This window comes from Penicillium cataractarum (assembly GCF_028827025.1).
Source record: "Penicillium cataractarum strain IBT 29864 chromosome Unknown utg000005l, whole genome shotgun sequence".
NCBI classification, from domain to species: domain Eukaryota; kingdom Fungi; phylum Ascomycota; class Eurotiomycetes; order Eurotiales; family Aspergillaceae; genus Penicillium; species Penicillium cataractarum.
Genome location: NW_026622741.1, coordinates 1,231,106 through 1,250,540, shown reverse-complemented (window position 1 = coordinate 1,250,540; position 19,435 = coordinate 1,231,106). Strand labels below are relative to the sequence as shown.

Here is a 19,435-nt window from a genome sequence, read left to right as displayed (position 1 = left end):
GCTGTCTAATCTAATGGGTTGGCGGTGTCGGGGAGACTAGGCTATAGGGTAAGGAATGCGGACTGACAGGAGCGTCTTGCTTGTCACAGCCCACTCTCACGACAGCTGGATAAGAACGCTTGCGATCGATGTGGGAAAGGGTTTATAGTAGACTTCAGGTCCTTGCAGGACCACCTTCTTCCGACGATGGTCAGCACCAGGTATAGACTGGCGATGATATATTGCAAAGTAAATAGAGAACAGCACAAAGTGCAGCCACCCGATGTGGACTATGGCCATCGGATAGCCAAGAACCATGCGGCAATGGCCACATCGGCGACAAGGTCGAGAGGGGCAAGGGGAAATTGAATGGGAGAGAAATCAGAGCGGTCGGTCATACTGGAAACAATGGGTTTGTGTCTGCTGTACTAGGAGAAGTTCGGGAGGGTAGTCTTGACTCCACGCAAGAGCACGGATGGCTCGATAGCGATAGATAGAGAGAAAACGAGATGGTAAAAAGAAGATAATGACTTGGGGGTGGATGAAAGATGGAGATGTCGTCGAAAGGCAAAGGACCCAAAAGGACGAAAAAAAAGGCGGGCCCTGCTGCTATTCAATTCAGCCAGTGGAAAAATCATCCCAAGTCCGCATCGAATGTATTGGCCCATCTACAAGGCTCTGCCTTGACTCTTGCTCTCCTGGGCGATGGCAGCGGCACCCGGGCGCCTCTTGGAGAGACTCTACCCAACGAGTGCATCGCGGAGGCCTTTTCCGTATTTAACGCCATTCCACCACGGCCGCTAGCCATTTTGTGATTCGCGTGAGAAGCGCAAGGTTTCTGGAGCTGGATTGTTATTGGGGGTATATTTCGGCAGTGTTGGGTTGTTTGTTCTTGCTTCTTTAATTGTAGCGTTCTTTGTCGGACACGGAGAAAACTGCCGGCCAATTGGCGAGAAGAGATGACCTTCTCCTCGGGATGGCAAGGTATCGTAGATCGATCGGGACTCGCCTTGACATTTGAAACTTGGTTGAAACTTGGTTCTTGAACCGATCGAGAAGATCCAACTGCTTATTCGTTTGGCTGGTGATTTCTCGGATTTCCCAAGGGTCGGTGGAGCTGCTGTTGATTCGCCGAGTCGCCTTCCCGTCATGTCTCGAATAATCTCAGCTCGGATAGACACCATTACTCGTCATCATTTCGAGGCTTTTCGACATAAAGACCAGGCACGGGGAGCTGGAGACAGTGCTACTATTTGTAGCTGCTGGTGATGGTCTTCGAACAAGTTCAGCCGTCTTGATGATTTTGATCAAGTCTGTGCACTGCCATCAACTGATGGAGGATATTAGTCTTATTCTCTTGCAACACGTTAGACTGGCGTCAACTCGCCTGGAAAACAGGTTTTTCATCGCTAATTCATCACAGCAATGTCACTGACAAGCAGGGTTCCTCGAATATTCGAAATCAAACCCCCAAATGACCCCGTTAAATCGTTCGTTCCGTCCCGATGACCGTTCTTGCGCCCAACATAGGGGGAAAGTGCCATCAGGAGGTGCAACTGGGTGAAAGGCACGACAAGTCATGGTGGTGGGACCTCATGAACTGCATCGATGTCATGAAGTTTTCCCCATCAACAGCAATTGAACGGGATTGAGGTCGTTGGAGGAACCCTTCGCTGTAGCGATGTACAGTCAGGCCGGTCATGACTATCTCAAGTCTCTCCCTTTTGGCTTCATTGCAAGATCAAGACTCCAGAAGATCACATTCTGTGTGATTGAAAGGCTCATCGTGCGTAGTTGAGGATGACTGACTTTGTTTGCTCCAGAGAAATCCAAAACGCGTCACCAGCTCGTCGAGGACGGCACGCGCCAGCGCCTTCCCTTTTCAACCCGTCACCATCACCTTCTCCTTCCAAACTTATCGATCAGACACCGACTCATCTTCCTCCCTCGAATTCGACACTGAAACTCTTTCCTCCAGAGAAATAAATGCTCGTGGATAGCTCATCCAGGATGTCAGACGCTGGCTCCTTTTTTTACTAGTCGGCCACATTCATCTCCTTCCAAACCCTCCGATCAGCCATCGAACCACCTTCCTCCCTCCAGTTCGGCATTGACACGCTTTCCTTCAGAAAAGCACAGTCTATCAACAGCTCATCGAGATGTTGAGCGTCGAGGATGTCAGGCGCAAGCTCCATCCTTGTTAATCAACCGCAGGCTTCTCCTCCCAACCCCATCCATCAGGCGCCTTGCCACCTTCCTCCCTTCAACCTGGTTTCATCAGTTTGCTCACCCCGATGAGCTCGCTCTTCTCCTCCGTATACTGCAGACCAGGATCTACCTCGATCCAAGTCTCCATCTCCTACCGCGTTCCGATCCAGCCTCCTTCCACATCACGATTCTTCGAAAAGAACTTCTCGGTTCTCAAAGCACCGCTGGAGCACCCTCCATGCAAAAATGAATGTACGACGGATTGAAGATGAAAAGGAACACAGTCTATGACAAGGACCATATGCCATCACTTCCTCGTTCCAGTAATGGCAGGACGATGCCCCCGTTCAACATCTTTCACCTCTGTTCAGGGATTTCGACCATCGAACCGGGACTGGCATTTGGGGATGTCACTAATTGCACACCCCATCCAGCGTTATCCATGGGGGGTGTTCGTTGTTCTCGAAAATGATATTGGAGGCGTACAATGCTTGGCTGTGATGGCCTCGAGTCGTGACCAATTCATGAAATGTCACGCAAGTTCGACTCGAGACGTGGCGATGCCGGGCGATGAGAATTGTCTTGACGATATACGATGGGCTGCGGTGCCTCTGCAAGAGCGAAGCCCTTTGGCATAACTGTGAAAGGCAGGAAATGGCGTGGGTTGGATGCAATAAGTATCGAGGACTCGGTGCTCGAGGACTCAGAGCTCGGGAACAATGGCGCTACCCTGTTTGCTCTGAACCGTTGCTTCTGCACCATCGCGCTACGACATCAAGTTATACCATTGAGGCCTTGGTCTCATGTCCAGTGGTAGCTTTGACTGAGTGTGTCACTCTCGACTCAAGCCGCCGTATCCAACCACCAACAGTGCTACGCCATCGCAGTGCTCCCATACCATATCCATGTAAGGAACGTCGGTGGCTTTAGCTGAGTGTGTCCTTCTTGACTGGAGGCCCGAGTAGCCAAGCGTCAAGACTCCTGCGCCATCAGCCCTGCAGCATCCTGCTGTTTCACTTTTGCATCCCGTGGAGCAACGTGATGAGGTTTGGTTGAGTATACCTTTCGTCACTAAAGGTCCGGTATTCGAGTGTCAACAGCGCTATGCCATCGTGGTCCTTCAATACCATGTCAATGTAAGCAAAGTCGCCAGTTTAGACTGGGGTTGCCACCCGGATTAGTCTCGAAGTGAGGTGCTTTTGCATCCTCTACGCCTCAGTTGTACGGATAATCTCCTAGGAATTTCTTGCCTGGGTTATCTCGTTGCTAACTGGAGGGGAGGGACTGGGATGCTCGTCACTGGGAGCAATACCACTCTTGACTTCGGGAGCTAGGGAGGAGTTTGTGGGTAGGTCTTCTGCATCTCGACGGTGACGGCCCTCGTCTCAATCTTAGTTCTGTATCAGGAGGATTCGATTATGATCGGCATGATTGGTCTGGCTGGGGTATCGAGGTGAGTTGGTGGCAGTGCGGTGCGTTGTGCTGTCTTCTGCCGTGTCTTTTGGGGGTGAGCAGTCCTTGTCATTAGCAGTGGTGAAGTGAAACTACATCCTCTACAGGAGAAAGCATGAACGAGTTATCATCTTGATGATCAGTGTGGTTAATGAATCAATCCAGGCTGCTCTGCTTGGGCAGCGAGGTGCACGGTACGGTCGGTCCGTGAGGCTTCAGAGTCTCTTCGGATGGCTCCATTCGTGTAACCAGACTGTCACCTTGTCGAACCTTTGCTGTGAATGGTGTTCACCTCTTTTCCAGCTGAAGTGATGGTCACTGCCCTCAGCGATCGCTTTCCGTGTGCCCGTCGAGAGCATCTTCACCAAGACTTGATGCCCCTTCGGTGATGATGGCTACGACCTGGCTTGACCCTAGCCATGACCATCACCAGCGACAAGAAACCAAAGCGAAGACGAGGCTGACTGAGAAAGCAGCCCGTGGGGGCTATTCACCGACTCATGAGGCCAGAGGAAGAGACCTCCACGATCCTGTTCTGGTGACTGACTCTTGCAAATCAAGTCAAGTAGTCACTGAAGGAGTTCAAACCGCTGTTTACCGGTCAAAGTTCGCGCAATCATAGAGGCAAACCCTACCCTTTTCCGTGTGGTGCCAATTGGAGACACTTTTCATGGGGAAAAGTGTTCCTGGAAAAGCTATTGGGGCGGCCGCTCCACCGGGCTTCTCCCTAAACAGGTGTCAGATTTACGTCTTGTGTCCGAGTCTACACGTGTGGAGCAGCGAGGAGGCAGTCTCGTTATCCCATGGATTCCGTCAGTCGACCACTGAAGATCTCGTGAATGCAGAGCGTGGACGACCATGGACTCGATACGAGGACGTGGATGTTTTGACATAAGACCCGGGTATCGATCGAGCTCCAGATGGGGCTATGGTCGGTTGGGTTGACAAGCACCGTCGATATCGTTACGGGAAATCCCAGATATCAACCGAGACGCCAATACATTGATACGTCTCGGTTCTGACATGGTGCTGGCCAACTTTCGTGCATGACGATGCTGTTGATCGTGCTGTATAGCACGACGCGGGTGGACGGCATCGATCCACCAAACTTCTCAGCCATCTCCGTCGAAACACATACTGACGCACAAGCCAGCCGGGTGGGTTATAAGAGCCGACCAGAATGACTCGGCAGATTGGAGCCGTGAGAAAGCATGACGATTTGATACGTAGTTGGGCAAAGTCGTCGGCGCACATGGAACCCCAAGACTAATCTAGGCTATTACAAGCGAGCAAAACCAGCCCCTTTTCAGCCGGTTCACAAATGATAGTCAGGCATCAACCAAGCCACAGCCAGCCAACGTCCTGTCAACAACAACGAAGAACCGCCCCCAGATCATAAGACTACTGGGGGAAGTCGCCACTGTTGGTAACTAACCAAAGAGACGAGCTCACTTATCACAATACAATTTTTGATTCCAGATTTTTATATTCCATTTTACCTTCCAGCCGTTGCCCTGACAGGTCTCGGTTCCCGGTTTTTGCTGGTAACTAGGTTCTTTAGAGGTCTCGGCCCAGTCGCGGATTGCTGGAACCGCCCCGGTTGGACGCCCCAACGAGCTAAAACGCGGCTGTGTGACGCGCTGATTGCATGACATTTCTGAACTAGATAGATCTGTCGATGGTATATATACAAGGGGGTGATGTCCGGTACATACCTGGTGGGCTGCTATATATTTCGTACTTGTACTTGGCTCGTCCCCGAGGTTCTTCTCCATGTCGGATACTGTCCTCCCATCGCAGGGAGCATCGTGGTCATTTATTTATCCAAGTACCTTTGTTTATGCGGGTCTATGTACTTTCGGGAATACAGCTACAATATTTAATACACCGCAGCAGATCACCCTCAGCAATGTCTCCAGAAGAATCGCTTTCCTCGCTTAATTGAGTACACAACGACTTAACCAACAGGTCGCCCATACAGGCCACTTGATCTCCTTCCAGCAGATCTACACAACATCCAGAATACATATGTTTTTCTCGCTTTGAGCAGCGCATGTCGAATGCCCGAGCAATTTCCTAAACCTCCATCGACACTCAGCCAAATATGGTATGTAGGGGATCCGAACCACGTCATGGATAACCTCGCAGCAGAACGTAGATAGTCGTCTTTCATTCAACAACAAATAACACAGTTCTATGCCCGATCTCGGTTTATTTTCAAGATATAGATCGATAACGCGCCCGTCGACACCCCGTTGTGGTCGCATTTTCAACCACCACGCCCAAGCGCGCCATATACATCCCGCATTCCACGAACGCGCAACCCAAAAATGCATCCACGTCAACCTCAAAACAACCCCTTGCAAAAGCATAAGAAATAAAAAGTAAAACGACCATGGCACCCATTTCTCCTTCCACCATCTCTCCGCCACCAACGACACCACCGCCGACAACGCCAGCCCTCGACAATAGCCTCGACATTAAAACCACATAACACAATAACCACCTACACAAACCACCCAAGATGCAACTCACCTCCCTCCTCGTGGTCTCAACCACCCTCCTAGCATCCCAAGTCCCCGCCCAATTCATCCGCTCAATGATCCCCAACGTCCCAACCTGGAGCGGTATAGCCGTACCGTCGTCATCCATGGCAACGCCCTCCCTTCAAGCTCCAGCTCAGCCTCAATGGCCAGCCACTCCTTCCAACCAATGGTCCACGTCCACCCACCAATGCACATCGCAGCCCAGCCCTCCATGCGCCCCGTCGCTAGACCCTCGTCCTCGTCGAGCTTTAATACTCTGAACCTGAACCAGGGTTTGCGGCAACCTGCTGCGCAGCACCAAGATCAGACCTATGCTATCCCGGATGGTGGCCTTGCGCCTGTTGATCCGTTGCAGCCGGGTAGTGATGTTGCACCGGTGTTGATTCAGAAGCCTACTGGTGTTGATGAGGGGAATTCGTTCTGTATAGGACAGTGCTATGCTAGTAAGAAGGAGGCGCATTGTGCGAAGCCTTATGTGAGTTATCACCTACCGTTTACTGCCCTTTGCTGTGTGGTTTGTTGGGAATTTGGGATTTTGAGGCTAATGCTGTTTGATAGGCTTCGCCTTTGTACAAGTCTGCGCATAATTGCTGGATGTGTTGTTTCACTGCTGGTGACTTTTAGACAAGAATCATCCATTGTGTCGTGATATTTAGGAGGGCCTTTCGGTGCCTTTTCTGGTATATTCTGTGTGAATTCTTATACTAGGAGGGTTGTGGTCTGTGGATGTGGAAGTTTTGTCATTTTTGTGGGTTGGATGAGAGGTTGATTGTACGGCTGGGTCCGTTGTCCACTTTTACTCATGTTTGTAGTTTTGGTAAGTGGGATTTCGTATCTTAGTTAGTACCTATCAATATCATGTCACTCGTTTCAACTCTGAGATACCTGCTCGTTCTAAACATGATATATTTCAATATCTCAACCAAGACCCAGGTGCATACGAAGTAAATGATGAACGTAGTAAGTCAAAATAAGCGCAACGAAACTCGCAAGTGCAAGTCACATTCGGGAATGAGGATCGGAGTCTCTAGTTCCACTGACTCGATCTCAATAGGCCCACGCCTCCAGCGTCTCACAGTCAGGGCCTGACTTCCCATCCCGGAGCTTGTCTTGAAAGCAAGGAATTAAGATCCTACAGCCCAGATTTTGCTCACGATTAAAGCTATGGCGATCACCCGCCTTGAACTTTGATGAGAAAACCTGTTCCTGCATTAGACCCATTCAGTATAACGCAATATAGCCGAGACTGCCGAACTCATAAATCATCGCTAGTCATACTTCGGTACGTGTGCCATACGCGGACGTCTATATAAGTTCCCCTCCCACCGGGTCAGGTTCCTGGTTAATAATCAGAAGACAATAAGATCCAAACTAAAGCTGTGACATCTGCTACCATGTCTACCAAATCAACCAACAACGCCCCCCACAGCTCCAAACTCGCCAACAAACTCCACCCTCGCGTCAACAGCGACACCCACAAAGGTAAACCCACTCATCGGCAAGCGTCGCTTGCAATAGGCAGCACATACTCACTATTCCCGTAGATATTTCGATCAAGTCCGAACTAGGAGACGCTCGAAACTACGGTAAAGGTGGTCCTGCAGGGAACGCCGGCCCTCGTAGTAGTAGTAATATTGCCAACAAACTCGACCCTCGAGTGGCCTCGGGCCAAGACGATCGTGCCCCTCATGAAGCTGTGGCCGGTAGTAGTTATGCGAACTCTAAGGCTGGATATTCAGCAGCCCCATAGCTCTGATGTGGCAAATTAGGAAACAGGTCCATCCGTTGAATTCTCCCCCCAAAAAATATGCGGCGTAAGGCTTGTCGGAATTACTTCATAGTAACGTCACCTACTCATCTGGCCCTTGATGTTTCACGTGCGCATTAACAGTGGGCATAAATAGTTCCGTTTTGAGATAAGTCTTAAAATAATATAATTTTGCACTGGGACATAATATCCGGTGATAATTATTGGCTGCATCGTTCTGCTGACATCAAATGCTAAAGGGTGGCAGTCTGAAATAGGTTGAAGGTATAGGGTATGAGGCGAAAAAGGAGCATAGAGATCTCGAATTGAAATTTTGAGTGTAAGAGTGTAGGAGTATATCAGCCTGACGTACATGTGGCAATTTCTTAGGTACTTTGTAGCGCAAAAAGAACTACTATGTGCTTTCGCTCTACAATTCTCATAGACCTTAACACAAACACCCGTTGAATTCTTCGACGATGGCCGCACAAATCGTTGATAAGCATGGTAATGCTATTCACGAAGGCGACTACGTATTCACTAGGATTCGTGGCGGATCACATGAAGGGAAGGTACGTTCAAGAGGCGGTTGCATTTATCCTGCAGAAGCCAACATCCGAAGTGCCATAGGATTTACTAACATACTTTGGGAGTTCAGGTACAAGAAATTGTTACGGATGAGCAACGAGCAGAAGAGACAGAAGTGAAGCATCCTCCCAAGGTCAGCAAGGAGAATCGTAATCCTACGAGAGCGAGAGTTGTTGACAGGAGTACTTAGGTGTTGCTGCATAACAAAGATGGGAAGATTGTTGCACATAGCCCAGGTACACTAGAGATACGAAATGAGTGTGCTTAATTGCGGAATATTGACATTGGTTCTTGTCTGATATACTCGATTTTCTGTGTCGCCTGTAGTCGGTGGGTATTTGGAGAGTGATGAATGTCCTGACAGTTCGAATATATTAGCAAAAGCCATGGCATACTCTACTGGGCCAGATATATAGCAGCATATAGCAAACCATGTCGAATCAACACATTACGTGCAGCGACGTGAATACAATCCTAGAAACATGAGGACGGCGAGCGACTAAGGTTTATCGCCTTGATTATTAAAAGAGGGGTTGAACATAACTTGATTTCAGCACTAACCAAATCATGATTGAACCCTCCCACGGAAAAATATGGGGCTAACATCTCCAAGTCCCTCTCAGCCACTCAAACAAAGTCTCGACAACTCTCAGGTAGTCTGGGTTTAAATTGATGTCAGTGGGAATTGAGGGGACTTTGGCGCGTCATGCCTGTGCTAACTTGATTTGAGCCTCGCCATATCCACTTATTTCCATTTATAGGAATCGTCGACTTTCGACTCTTCATCGTTCCTCAACTCACTTGGTCAATCTCTGCGTCGTCTTCGAGGAAATTTACTGCCATATTTTGATGCCTGAAATACCTCCACAAGTGCCGACATGCGTCAGGCAAAGTGATGGCTTGTCAACAGCCAACGTCTCTCAAGTCCCAGACGCTAGAAGAACGTCTTCGTCTTCAAGCGCCCAAACGTTATCTGGATCATCGATGAGCACAATGCCTCCAAGCTCTAAGATCGCGATCCCTCGACATCGCACAGGCACACCTTTAAGACATCACAGACGGGTCCCACGAGCGTGTGCATCATGCCATACCCGGAAAACAAAATGCAGTGGCGATACCCCCGTGTGTAGGCAATGTCAAGATTTAGGCATGAATTGCGTGTACCCACCAGCCTTACGCGAGAAGATGAAAATGTAAATTGTCAAACACTGGAACTACTCTACGAAACATTCACAAACATACCGAACGTTTCATGTTTTTGCGATAAGAAGATCAAGAGCTGAACTTCTTTTCACTAATCCTCAGGAAGCAGGAGGACCTATCAAGGAAACTTCAAGAGTGTCAGAGCTTATTGGGAGATGTAGAGCCTCTTGTCACGGGACATACTGCTAAGCGTGTGAAAGAGGTGTTAGTAAGTGGTCTTGTTTAACTTGGACTCGGAGACTACTAACTCAAGGATCGTTAGCAACGTTTGGACACTGGGTATCTCCCAGGTGAACTCTCCAATAGAAGCACCTTCTGCTCAAGAACGTCCTCGCTGGCTGAATTGGACAAACCAGCCAGCTCACCATCCTCTGTCGGGTCATTAGATGCCTTGGATCAAGTAGAGGATGATATCAATCTTACCGAGGATTCAAGAGCTACCGGGCATATCGGAAAGAGCTCTGAGATTACCTGGATGCAGCGACTGCAAAAAGCAGCGGATGACCGCCGTAAAGACATTACCGGACACGCCGAGGCCACTCAGGACGGCGCAATCAATGACCAGCCCCATGATTTGAACTATCACCTCGATGATCTCGATATCACTGTATCTGAACCAGTGCAGAAGTATTGGGTTCCGCCTCGTCCGTTGGCAGACAAGCTTTTCGAAACTTACCTTCTAGTCGCTCATCCCTATTTCCCCATTATCAATCGTTCTCTATTCAGTGATCAATATAGAACATTCTTCGATAGCTTTGCTCTTCCCGGTAACAAATGGATGGCAATTCTGAATGTGATATTTGCTATTGCTGCGAACTTTGCTCATGCTGCTGAGTTGGACTGGCATGGGGATCCTCAAGATCATCTGGTTTACTTGACCAGAGCTCGGATGTTAAGCATGGATGGCGATGACTTGTTTCAACACCCAGACCTCCAACAAGTTCAAGTGGAGGGCTTAATTGCTTTCTACCTGCTTTCAACCGATCAAATCCACAGGTAAAACAGCATCACCTCACTTCACGAATTTAAACTAACACTTAAAACAGGGCATGGAGAATCTCAGCCTTGGCTATACGCTCTGCAGTATCACTGGGCATAAATTTGAAGAATAATAGCCAGTCGATCAGGAGTATCTCCAAAGAGATCCGCAATCGAGTCTGGTGGTCGTTGTATATTGTCGAGAACAAACTCGGCATGATGACCGGTCGACCTACTTGCATCTCAATCAGTATGTGTAGCTCACCCTTCCCGCTTCCCTGGGGAGAGGCTGAACTCTTGAGTCCAACCGCTACCTTACTTCTGAATGATCCGATTCTTCGAGATAAGCGTATCGATACCGCAATGGCAAGCTCATACGTGCCGGGAACACCTATGGGGAAATCGCGTTGTACCGAAGACATCAGAGCCGCTCGCTCGTGGCTTCGAGACCAGCCTGCCAGCTCTGAACTGTGCTTCCTTTACACCTGCGATCTCACAATGATAACGCAAGAGGTCCTCGATCGCGTATATTCGATTCGAAGTGTAAATCGACATTGGTCGTATCTCCGAGACAGATTGGTTGGATTGCAAGAAAAACTTGATCTTTGGGTCTCTTCGCTGCCCAAGGCATTAGACTTTACTCGTGTTGAAGAGGGTGATGCCGCGTATAACGAGAAAATGCAACTTGCATTCCAATATCACGGAGCAAGAATCTTGCTAGGTCGTCCGTGCCTCTGTCGACACAAAGCCTCACAAACAGATGAAAAGCAAGACTTCAACCGAGCCATGGCTCTATCAGCTTTGAACTCCGCCGCTCAAATAGCCTATCTAATTCCAGACGGTCAAAAATTCAGCTCGCCGCAACGAAACGGACCTTGGTGGTGCCTTCTTCACTCGGTCATGCAGGCAGTAACGATCATGATCCTCGAGATCTCATTCAGGAGTATTCACATGCCCGAAGGAGAGAAAAATCTACAGGAGTTGGCCAAGAAATGTGTGCGTTGGCTCCACAGAACCTCCGAGAATAGCATTGCATCACGCAGAGCTTGGCAGTTGTGTGATATGGCACTTCGTCGGCTAGCATCCTCCATAGGCTTCCAAGTCAGCGACTTGTCATCGCATCCATATTGGCTGGGAAAGAGTCCCACAGATGACTATTTCGGATTCTCGCCTCTTGAACGCCGCAAAGAGTCGATCATTCGTGTTAAGCATGAGGGTGAAAACATTGAGAGGGAGCGTGCGATGGCCCCTTCAAGCAGACCAGATGGGGTCAACATTCCTCCAGAGTGTAAACCCGATCCTTCGCAGCCTGCCCCTTCGGTTTCGTCCAGTCAAGTGGAGGATGTGGCCGGTGAGGGCTCATTTGCCTACGGTCCTCTTGGGCCGGAATTTATTCAGGCATTCTTCCCTGAGCTTGGGAGCGATGCCTCATTCAGTGTCTCGGCATAATAACTTGCTATCAGCAGCTGTGCTACGATGCCTCTTGGTTCTGTCTTTTTTTTCGAGGAATGACGGGCATCTAAGGGAGGAAGGAGGAGGATGTTCTAGATACTATGGGAAGATTGATCAACATATGTATGGTATTATATGACTTTATTTTTACTATACACCGATGCTCTCAGGGTAGTCTAGATCTAGAAGGTATTAAATACAAATTTAGCAGATATTTACAGCAAGATCTAGCTCCAAGGAGATCTTACCTTTCGTATGTTTCGTAGATTCAAGTTGCGGATTTTATACTGGCTCATAAATCCAGCTCTCTCAGCATGCAAAATGGTTTACCGTGCAACTTCAACAATATGCCCCGGCAAGATCCTTTTTTACCAGCCGTTACTATATGGTATCCTCCGATCCACCTCGTAACTATCACACAAGGGACTAGATAGACTCTCAATCTATCAAGATATTCAATGCGATTCTCGACGCCAGACGGGGGCTGTAGGTATCAACGTATACAGCCCTGTTACCATAAATACACCATCAACGAGAAATACACCATCAACTAGACCACCCTAATGACCCTCATCCGTCTTTGCATGTACCGAATCCCCCCATGATGCTCCGGAATCGACTTCGTAGCCGCAGCCTTCGCATTCCGATTTCCCGACTTCCATAGGTAGAGCATTCCGACAGCCCCGGCAGCGACGGTGCCATATAGCCTGGAAACAGCGCATAACAGCGAATTAGCATTGTCAGCGCAGATTAACAATATTTTCAGAGACGCTATGTAGTGAATACTTACCACATGGGCGTCCTACGGTTATCTGCGATTTCATTTGGCGAGGTGGCGAACTTTCTCTGGGCGAGACGTGAGGCTTGCAGTTTTGCAACGGAGTTGCGTTGTTTTGCGCGCATTGCGCGAGTCATGGAGTTGCGGATGGAATACATAGTCTTTAATGGTAAAGTTTGATGAATGTAGTTGTAAGAGAAGGCGTTGTCTCGCTTAGATGCTGGGGTATCCCCAGCTTTATACGTATGGTATGAGTTTAGGCCATTACATCATGTTAGTTAGACCGACCACGATTGGGGGCTTATACCAAGTTCTGATTCGTGGTAATTTACTAATCATATGGTTAAATAATAACAACCCTGGTTAGACCTGACGGTGAAATGGATGGTGCTGGGATCGTGTAGGGGGGTGACTAACCCTGATTTGCGGCCAAGTAGTACCGATTAGAGAAGAGTGACCTGGTTATGATATCACGTCAATTGGCCTGGAGACTACATCTCCACCAATCACTATATAGTGAATCAAGTAGCTTCTTCCTTATAATCTAGATATAGCTCCAGGAATTCGCTTCGCGAGATTCTTGCAGCTAAATAGTCATAATGCGGCCTAACTTGTTCTCCAACTAGCGAAGTAGAGAATCAAATCATAGACACCATTTATCGGTTTCCGGTATCTCGGAATTTCAATTTGTCTATTGCCATTGGAGGATTGACGGGGGCAACTGAGGAAAGAGTCCCGTCATGATGACGCTCAACGGGATATATATATGCAGGCGCCGGTAGATACCCATCCATATTCAGACTTGACAAAAGTCCACTTCATACTTCGCTAACGAATCGCATCACTGCCATTATGTCTACCACAGCACCAACATCAGATACCCCTTCCTACTGTATCGCCGACTTCTCATTGATCCCGGTAAGATCATCGTTATTCCAGCTTTGCCTATTGCGATTGCTAATGCCAGGGAATACTTCAGATCGGATCCTCAGCTTCATCATTCGCCCACGAAATCGCAGGTGTCCAGCGTCTTGTCCGCGAATCCGGATTAAAGAATGAAATGCACGCTACGGGAACACGGGTTGGTAAGTAGATTCGCGTATGCCGCTATTTTCTTCGGGGGGTACTTTGAACTTGACTCTTTGTGAAAGAGGCAACGTATGAGATGGACTGCCTGATGGACTCACTGCTCACTGATTTGCTTTCTTTTCAGAGGGACCGTGGGATCTCGTTATGCGGTTGATTGGTACTGCGCATACTTGTGTGCATCATAGTGGTATACCGAGGATTCAGACTGATGTGCGGATGTTGACAAGGTATGTCCTGATGAAAGTTTCGATTATATTGTCAGTCGGGTCATTTTCTCATTGACTTTGTAATGTAGGACTGATAAGGATGAGTCGGTCGAGGAGGGTATGCAGGAGGTTGAAAAGATTCTTGCTGCGGATGTGTAGGATGTGGTTCTGGGAGAGGGAATGCAATGTTAAATTGTGTCAGTCGGGTCCTTGAGACCTATAAGTCAATAAGTAAAGGGGGGACTCGTCGTGGTCAATCTGTAAAAGTTTTTGTAATCTAGATTTATCCTATTTTACAGTGGATATGGCGTTGAGGTTGTATCGTTTGTAGTACTATCGTGTTTCATTTTACAGACTGCATATCTGCAAGTTCAAGTCCTCTTATTGTACTATGTGAGGTAGGGAACGGATAGATCCTTAGATACGAATCGTTGCTTTGCTATTAAGGATAGAAACACTAGCTTCGTAGAATAAAAGGGAAAGATCAAGTCAAGCGATGGATATGAATTTCTTCTCTCGTGTATCGTACATTCCGAGAATGGTTAGATCTTTAGTTTATACCTACAAAGAAGCCTAGACGAGTAAATTCCCTACATCTAAAAGGAAAAGAGTAGAAAAAGAAATTTTGTAGTAGCTGTGCACTGCACAAGATTTGACTTAATTAAAGAGAATCTATAATAATCCTACTCTCCAGCCCAGCGAAACATCCAGTCATAGCCATCAGATCAGATCACTCCAAGCCAAACGAGCCAAATAGACCAGCATCGCACGATTGCCGAAACTTTTCAATCGAGGACGCCACGCCCACGCAAAACGCAGCGCAGCGCTGAACCTCAATCATAAATTCCAACGCTGCCGCAAGACGCCTAGACCTTGGTCGCACGGCTACGGCCACGGACCATGATAGGTGCACTACCCTTGGTCACAACGTCATCTTCCCAGACAGCACTGCTAGCGGGGAAGATAGAACCGCTGTCACTCTCGGCATCCCGGACCGCAACGGCTGCGACGTGCGGGACGACCAGCGCCATACCCTTCTCCGCGGCGTGGGAGAGCGAGAAGAAAGGGTTGTGTCGCGGCGGGAGCGGGCGGTGCATGTGCTCATGCTCGTGCTCGTCAGACGCAGAGCTCGACACCGAGGATGCGACGGAGGGCGCGTGGGTGAGCGAGGGAGTTGCTGCGACGTCCAGGGTAGACAGGCTAGCCGTGCTACGGTGCGAGCGACGGGTGAGCAGGACGGAGGATCCGCCGTGGAATTGGGAGAGATAGCCCCATGCATCGGAGGTAGCGAGCGAGCTGGTGCTGCTGGTGCTATCGGTGCGGGGGCCTAATACGGGCTTCCATTCGGTGGGGTCGAGATCTGACTTGGCGGCGTGGATGGTGGGGGGTATCCTGATGGATGGGATTGGGGTTGAGGAGGAGATGCGAGTGGGAGTCATGGGGGCGACGATAGTTCGTGGGGAGAGAGGAGGGGAAGTTGGTGGGGAGGTGGTTGCGGTGTAAGTTGAGGAGTAGGAGTAGGTGTTGGTGGCCATTCTGGTGGAGAGGGTTGAGCTGGATGGGAGAGAGGCCGAGAGTGGTTTTGCGGAGTCTTTGCGGCGGCAACTGGATGTTGTTAGTATGAAGTCCAAGATATAGGGGAAGTATGGAGGGTGGATGGCATCAATTGAGGGTATTGGGGACAATGGATAGATGTATAGGGAGGATACCTTTCACTGCAGTAGAGGATGGAGTTGTTGGGGACAGTAATTTGACGCTCACACATGGCGCTATAGATATAAAAGTCAGTCCCAGATATCAAAGAGTAATAGCCCAGGTCTCAGTCTATTTAAAGACCAGAGTATAAGAATGACGGCAACCGGCATGCACGGGGCAGGACAAGCCCTGCAGGGAGACTGGACAGAGATAAGGGGAACTCCCAGCCAAACAAAACAAGGAAAAGCAAAGACAGAAGATCACCAAAGATAAAAAAGGAGTTGCCAACATACCAAAAGTTCAAAAAACTAGCCGCCATATCAAAGTCGTCGTCGGCCTTGACTCCCCTCGAATGCGATCGGGTAGATTGACCCGAGCCCAGCTTGGAAATGGAGAGGCTGATACCGGAGGTACCACGGCGATGAAGAGCAGGACGGACGATGGGCTTAGACTTGGGAGCATGAGGAGAGGAAGGGGAGCGACGATGGGATGTTGATGATTGAGTCATATTTGACGATGTGGCGGTGAAGCCGAGGCGGTTTGAAAATGCCTCTATCTTATCAGGCGTACCTTGCGCAAAGGTGGAGCACGAGATTGCGGGATTCCAGGAATGGAGGAGGAGCGGGTGAGGGATTTGTTGTTTGGATATGAGGTATTTGGGAGGTTGGTGGTAGGTACTGTAGTAAGGTGGTTTTGGAACGGGATGGTGCAGGTTGTAATCAAATAGGACTCTCGTTGTGGGAGGAGAGGTAATCATATAATCATCTCTACTCCGGGTAATCTTTCTGGGGAAAAGACTAGATCAAAGGGAGAGACCGGGGGGCTTTGATAAGGTCAGTAAGTAGTTACTCAAAGTAACGAGAGTAACTAATATCATCGAGTGTCACGCAGACAATCGGGCCCGGTCGGGGCGATCGTCGTGAGTGGGGGGAGATAAGCAGAACGAGAGAGATAACATACCGGAAGTTTATTTCAGTGGCAAAAGATATGGAATAATCCCCAGGAATGTTGCAAATAGGGCTGTGTTATAAAGGGAGGAGTAAGCGTGTGATGATGAAAATTGAATTGATGATGGGGAAAGAGAGCTGTATAAATATCGACGTGCTCCGACTCCAAAAAGGTATATCCAAAAGTCTAGAACTTCCGAGTTCCACCCCTCCGACTCTTGGGAGACGAATTCCTATTGAACTCCCCCCACCTCAAGAGACCCAGACTCTTTCCCTTTGATCGACCTTTTCCACGCAATCGACTCTCCCAATCACACCAATCAGACTATCCGATCAAGGTACCACACCTAAAACCTTAGGTTCAAGTCCAGACCGCTGACTCAACCTTCCGCACGCAATTCCTATATTTAAGACGGAATAACTTGCCTTTTACACATAGTAACAGTACAACGTAACCTGTCTCTCTTCTATAATTATCTAAAACATCTTCCCCATATCCTTTTCTCCATATACTGTACATCTCTGCCAGGGTACTCTGTACTTTGTACTTACAACTAACCACAGATCCACGCTGATCCAGTCTAGATCCGCACGCGCCCCTCGTGCTTGGACACCACGCGCTTCTGCACTCTGCAGGAGACTGCAGCCCTCGAGGTACTTGGTTACAAGGTACTTGGAGTAGTAATCTAGGAAAAAGTAAATAGTTTCCGTTTTCGTGCAATAACGCGCTAGCCGGGACCACCTGCAGTAGGGTCTGGCGAGTTTATCTCCTGGCGTGATCGGGGGAAAGTGGCGCGATCGGAGGATTCTGAAATGGAATTGGATAATCACATCATCTTGGATTAGCAGTAACATAATGAATAAGTTATATGGAGTAGATGTAAAAACTTGATCACGACACAGATTTCCAGTTCACATCATCCTCGTCATCATTATTGAAAATAATGATCTAATTAGTATCAGCCTTACTATAATCACGACATCAACAGCCTAAATGATACTCTTAAACATTGAAAGGAAAATAAATTAATAGTTCTTCATCTCATCCCCAAACTCCATGACGCCATACCCATCCATACTCATCCATGGCCATCAATACACTCGTTGATTCTTATTCACACCGCTACAACAAAGAACTAGGTACTCCATACACACCCACGAAAAAGGCTCGGATATGGATAAATACTAGCCCTGATCATCATCCAACCGGAGCATATCACCTAATAACAGCTAACGAATTGAAAAATTCAAGGATAAGACTTATGTATTATCCGACCACCGGCCAGACTAGACCAGACAACGGTGGAGTAGAGTGGTGGATCAAGTCCATCCCCCCACACACTCCAGTACGCTATGAGTCGTGACACATCCTTGACACGTCGAGGTCTAGGCTAAGATAATAGAATTCTAGAATATTACTGTAGAATAGTACTGTATGATAAGATCTAGTGGGCGAGAGCTGCAGAATGTGAAACGGGAGAAATGTCCCACTACTGTTAGTTGGCGCGCTCTCTAACCCTGTTCTTGAAGCCTTCTCCCGGTGCTAGCCGTCGATCATCCGCTTCGTTTCGTGTTGATGGAGAATTATGTGGGTTGGTGATGTGTTGGACAGTACGGAGTACTATTGGAAGAGACTCGAGTCGCAGGTTAGACCTATACATAGTAGTTACTTCCCCTGGATTGCTCGGTCTGGCGGTTAGGGAGGGCGGGTAAGGCGTTGTGTTCTATCTTCTAGCCTCACTGATTGGACTCTCATTGAGTACACTACCCTAACAGCTACGCATCTGATAATGTTGGTACACTGAGGAGGTTTGACGAGTTAATTGCCGATCGCCCGATCCGTCTGTATACTGTATTCGATCGTGCATACAGTAGATACTCGATCATCCAAATCCCTCATCCACAGAGTCATTATTCCCTCTTTCCATTCTGAATTCTATTTTCTCATCTCGTCTAGACCACTCGCCACCACGTAGCTCCTACGTACATTGACTTCACTAGTAGTAACTAGGCAGCTAATAGCGGGTGCCCGGTTGGTACCTAGTATACGTAATGTGGAGCGCAGCGTCGACGCAAGATAAGTTACTCGATTGCGTAGCTTGCTATGACACAACCACAGCACAACACACAGTACCATACAAAATAACAATAAAGCAAGGAGGAAATAAGAAATACTGAAATTTAAACCTTCAGGGCTAGGGCGATAATGTCATCCCTTGAAATATGATCTATTCTTTTTAAAACTTTGACGCGGAGGAACTACGGTTTGTCAATGCTATTTTTGACTCCCGTCGCCTTCCGTGGTGGGTTCCCTGGAAACGGGGTGGATTGATGGCTGATTTACCCAGGGGGAAGAGGGATAGGGCGAACGAATTGTTACATCAGGGGGGACATCATAGACTATCATGTTTACTGTGAATAAATGTTTCAGGCGATGAGGATGGGTGGAATTGAGCTGGAGACGTAAAAGAAAACTCATTTTCGACGTACTTTCCAGGGGTGGTGATACTTTGGGTATGCTTGTTTATTGATAGATGAGTAGTCTATGACTGCATGGTGGAGAATGG

General features: G+C 48.4%; 7 protein-coding genes across 7 annotated transcripts; 5 read left to right on the top strand and 2 right to left on the bottom strand.

Moving 5' to 3' along the window:
- Nucleotides 1-6,163: 6,163 nt before the first annotated feature.
- N7496_006157 (uncharacterized protein) lies at nucleotides 6,164-6,809 on the top strand (the record flags this gene model as incomplete). Its single annotated transcript, XM_056699086.1, has 3 exons — nucleotides 6,164-6,266; nucleotides 6,323-6,660; nucleotides 6,744-6,809. The coding sequence occupies 3 exons, from the start codon at nucleotides 6,164-6,166 to the stop codon at nucleotides 6,807-6,809; spliced, it is 507 nt and encodes a 168-aa protein (XP_056554499.1).
- Nucleotides 6,810-7,579: 770 nt separating this feature from the next.
- On the top strand, nucleotides 7,580-7,935 carry N7496_006156 (uncharacterized protein; the record flags this gene model as incomplete). Its single annotated transcript, XM_056699085.1, has 2 exons — nucleotides 7,580-7,667; nucleotides 7,730-7,935. 2 exons carry the CDS (start codon nucleotides 7,580-7,582, stop codon nucleotides 7,933-7,935), a joined length of 294 nt encoding a protein of 97 aa, XP_056554498.1.
- Nucleotides 7,936-8,411: 476 nt separating this feature from the next.
- Nucleotides 8,412-8,710, top strand: N7496_006155 (uncharacterized protein; the record flags this gene model as incomplete). The annotated part of the gene is made up of 2 exons (XM_056699084.1): nucleotides 8,412-8,504; nucleotides 8,591-8,710. The coding sequence occupies 2 exons, from the start codon at nucleotides 8,412-8,414 to the stop codon at nucleotides 8,708-8,710; spliced, it is 213 nt and encodes a 70-aa protein (XP_056554497.1).
- A 571-nt stretch (nucleotides 8,711-9,281) lies between these two features.
- On the top strand, nucleotides 9,282-12,150 carry N7496_006154 (Zn(II)2Cys6 transcription factor; the record flags this gene model as incomplete). The annotated part of the gene is made up of 4 exons (XM_056699083.1): nucleotides 9,282-9,713; nucleotides 9,826-9,931; nucleotides 9,986-10,719; nucleotides 10,770-12,150. The coding sequence occupies exons 1-4, from the start codon at nucleotides 9,370-9,372 to the stop codon at nucleotides 12,148-12,150; spliced, it is 2,565 nt and encodes an 854-aa protein (XP_056554496.1). The 5' UTR covers nucleotides 9,282-9,369.
- A 553-nt stretch (nucleotides 12,151-12,703) lies between these two features.
- On the bottom strand, nucleotides 12,704-13,089 carry N7496_006153 (uncharacterized protein; the record flags this gene model as incomplete). Its single annotated transcript, XM_056699082.1, has 2 exons — nucleotides 12,704-12,860; nucleotides 12,944-13,089. The coding sequence occupies 2 exons, from the start codon at nucleotides 13,087-13,089 to the stop codon at nucleotides 12,704-12,706; spliced, it is 303 nt and encodes a 100-aa protein (XP_056554495.1).
- A 694-nt stretch (nucleotides 13,090-13,783) lies between these two features.
- On the top strand, nucleotides 13,784-14,385 carry N7496_006152 (thiamine-binding protein; the record flags this gene model as incomplete). The annotated part of the gene is made up of 4 exons (XM_056699081.1): nucleotides 13,784-13,849; nucleotides 13,911-14,016; nucleotides 14,145-14,247; nucleotides 14,316-14,385. The coding sequence occupies 4 exons, from the start codon at nucleotides 13,784-13,786 to the stop codon at nucleotides 14,383-14,385; spliced, it is 345 nt and encodes a 114-aa protein (XP_056554494.1).
- A 707-nt stretch (nucleotides 14,386-15,092) lies between these two features.
- N7496_006151 (uncharacterized protein) lies at nucleotides 15,093-16,429 on the bottom strand (the record flags this gene model as incomplete). Its single annotated transcript, XM_056699080.1, has 3 exons — nucleotides 15,093-15,831; nucleotides 15,936-15,995; nucleotides 16,215-16,429. The coding sequence occupies 3 exons, from the start codon at nucleotides 16,427-16,429 to the stop codon at nucleotides 15,093-15,095; spliced, it is 1,014 nt and encodes a 337-aa protein (XP_056554493.1).
- Between the last annotated feature and the right edge of the window lie 3,006 nt (nucleotides 16,430-19,435).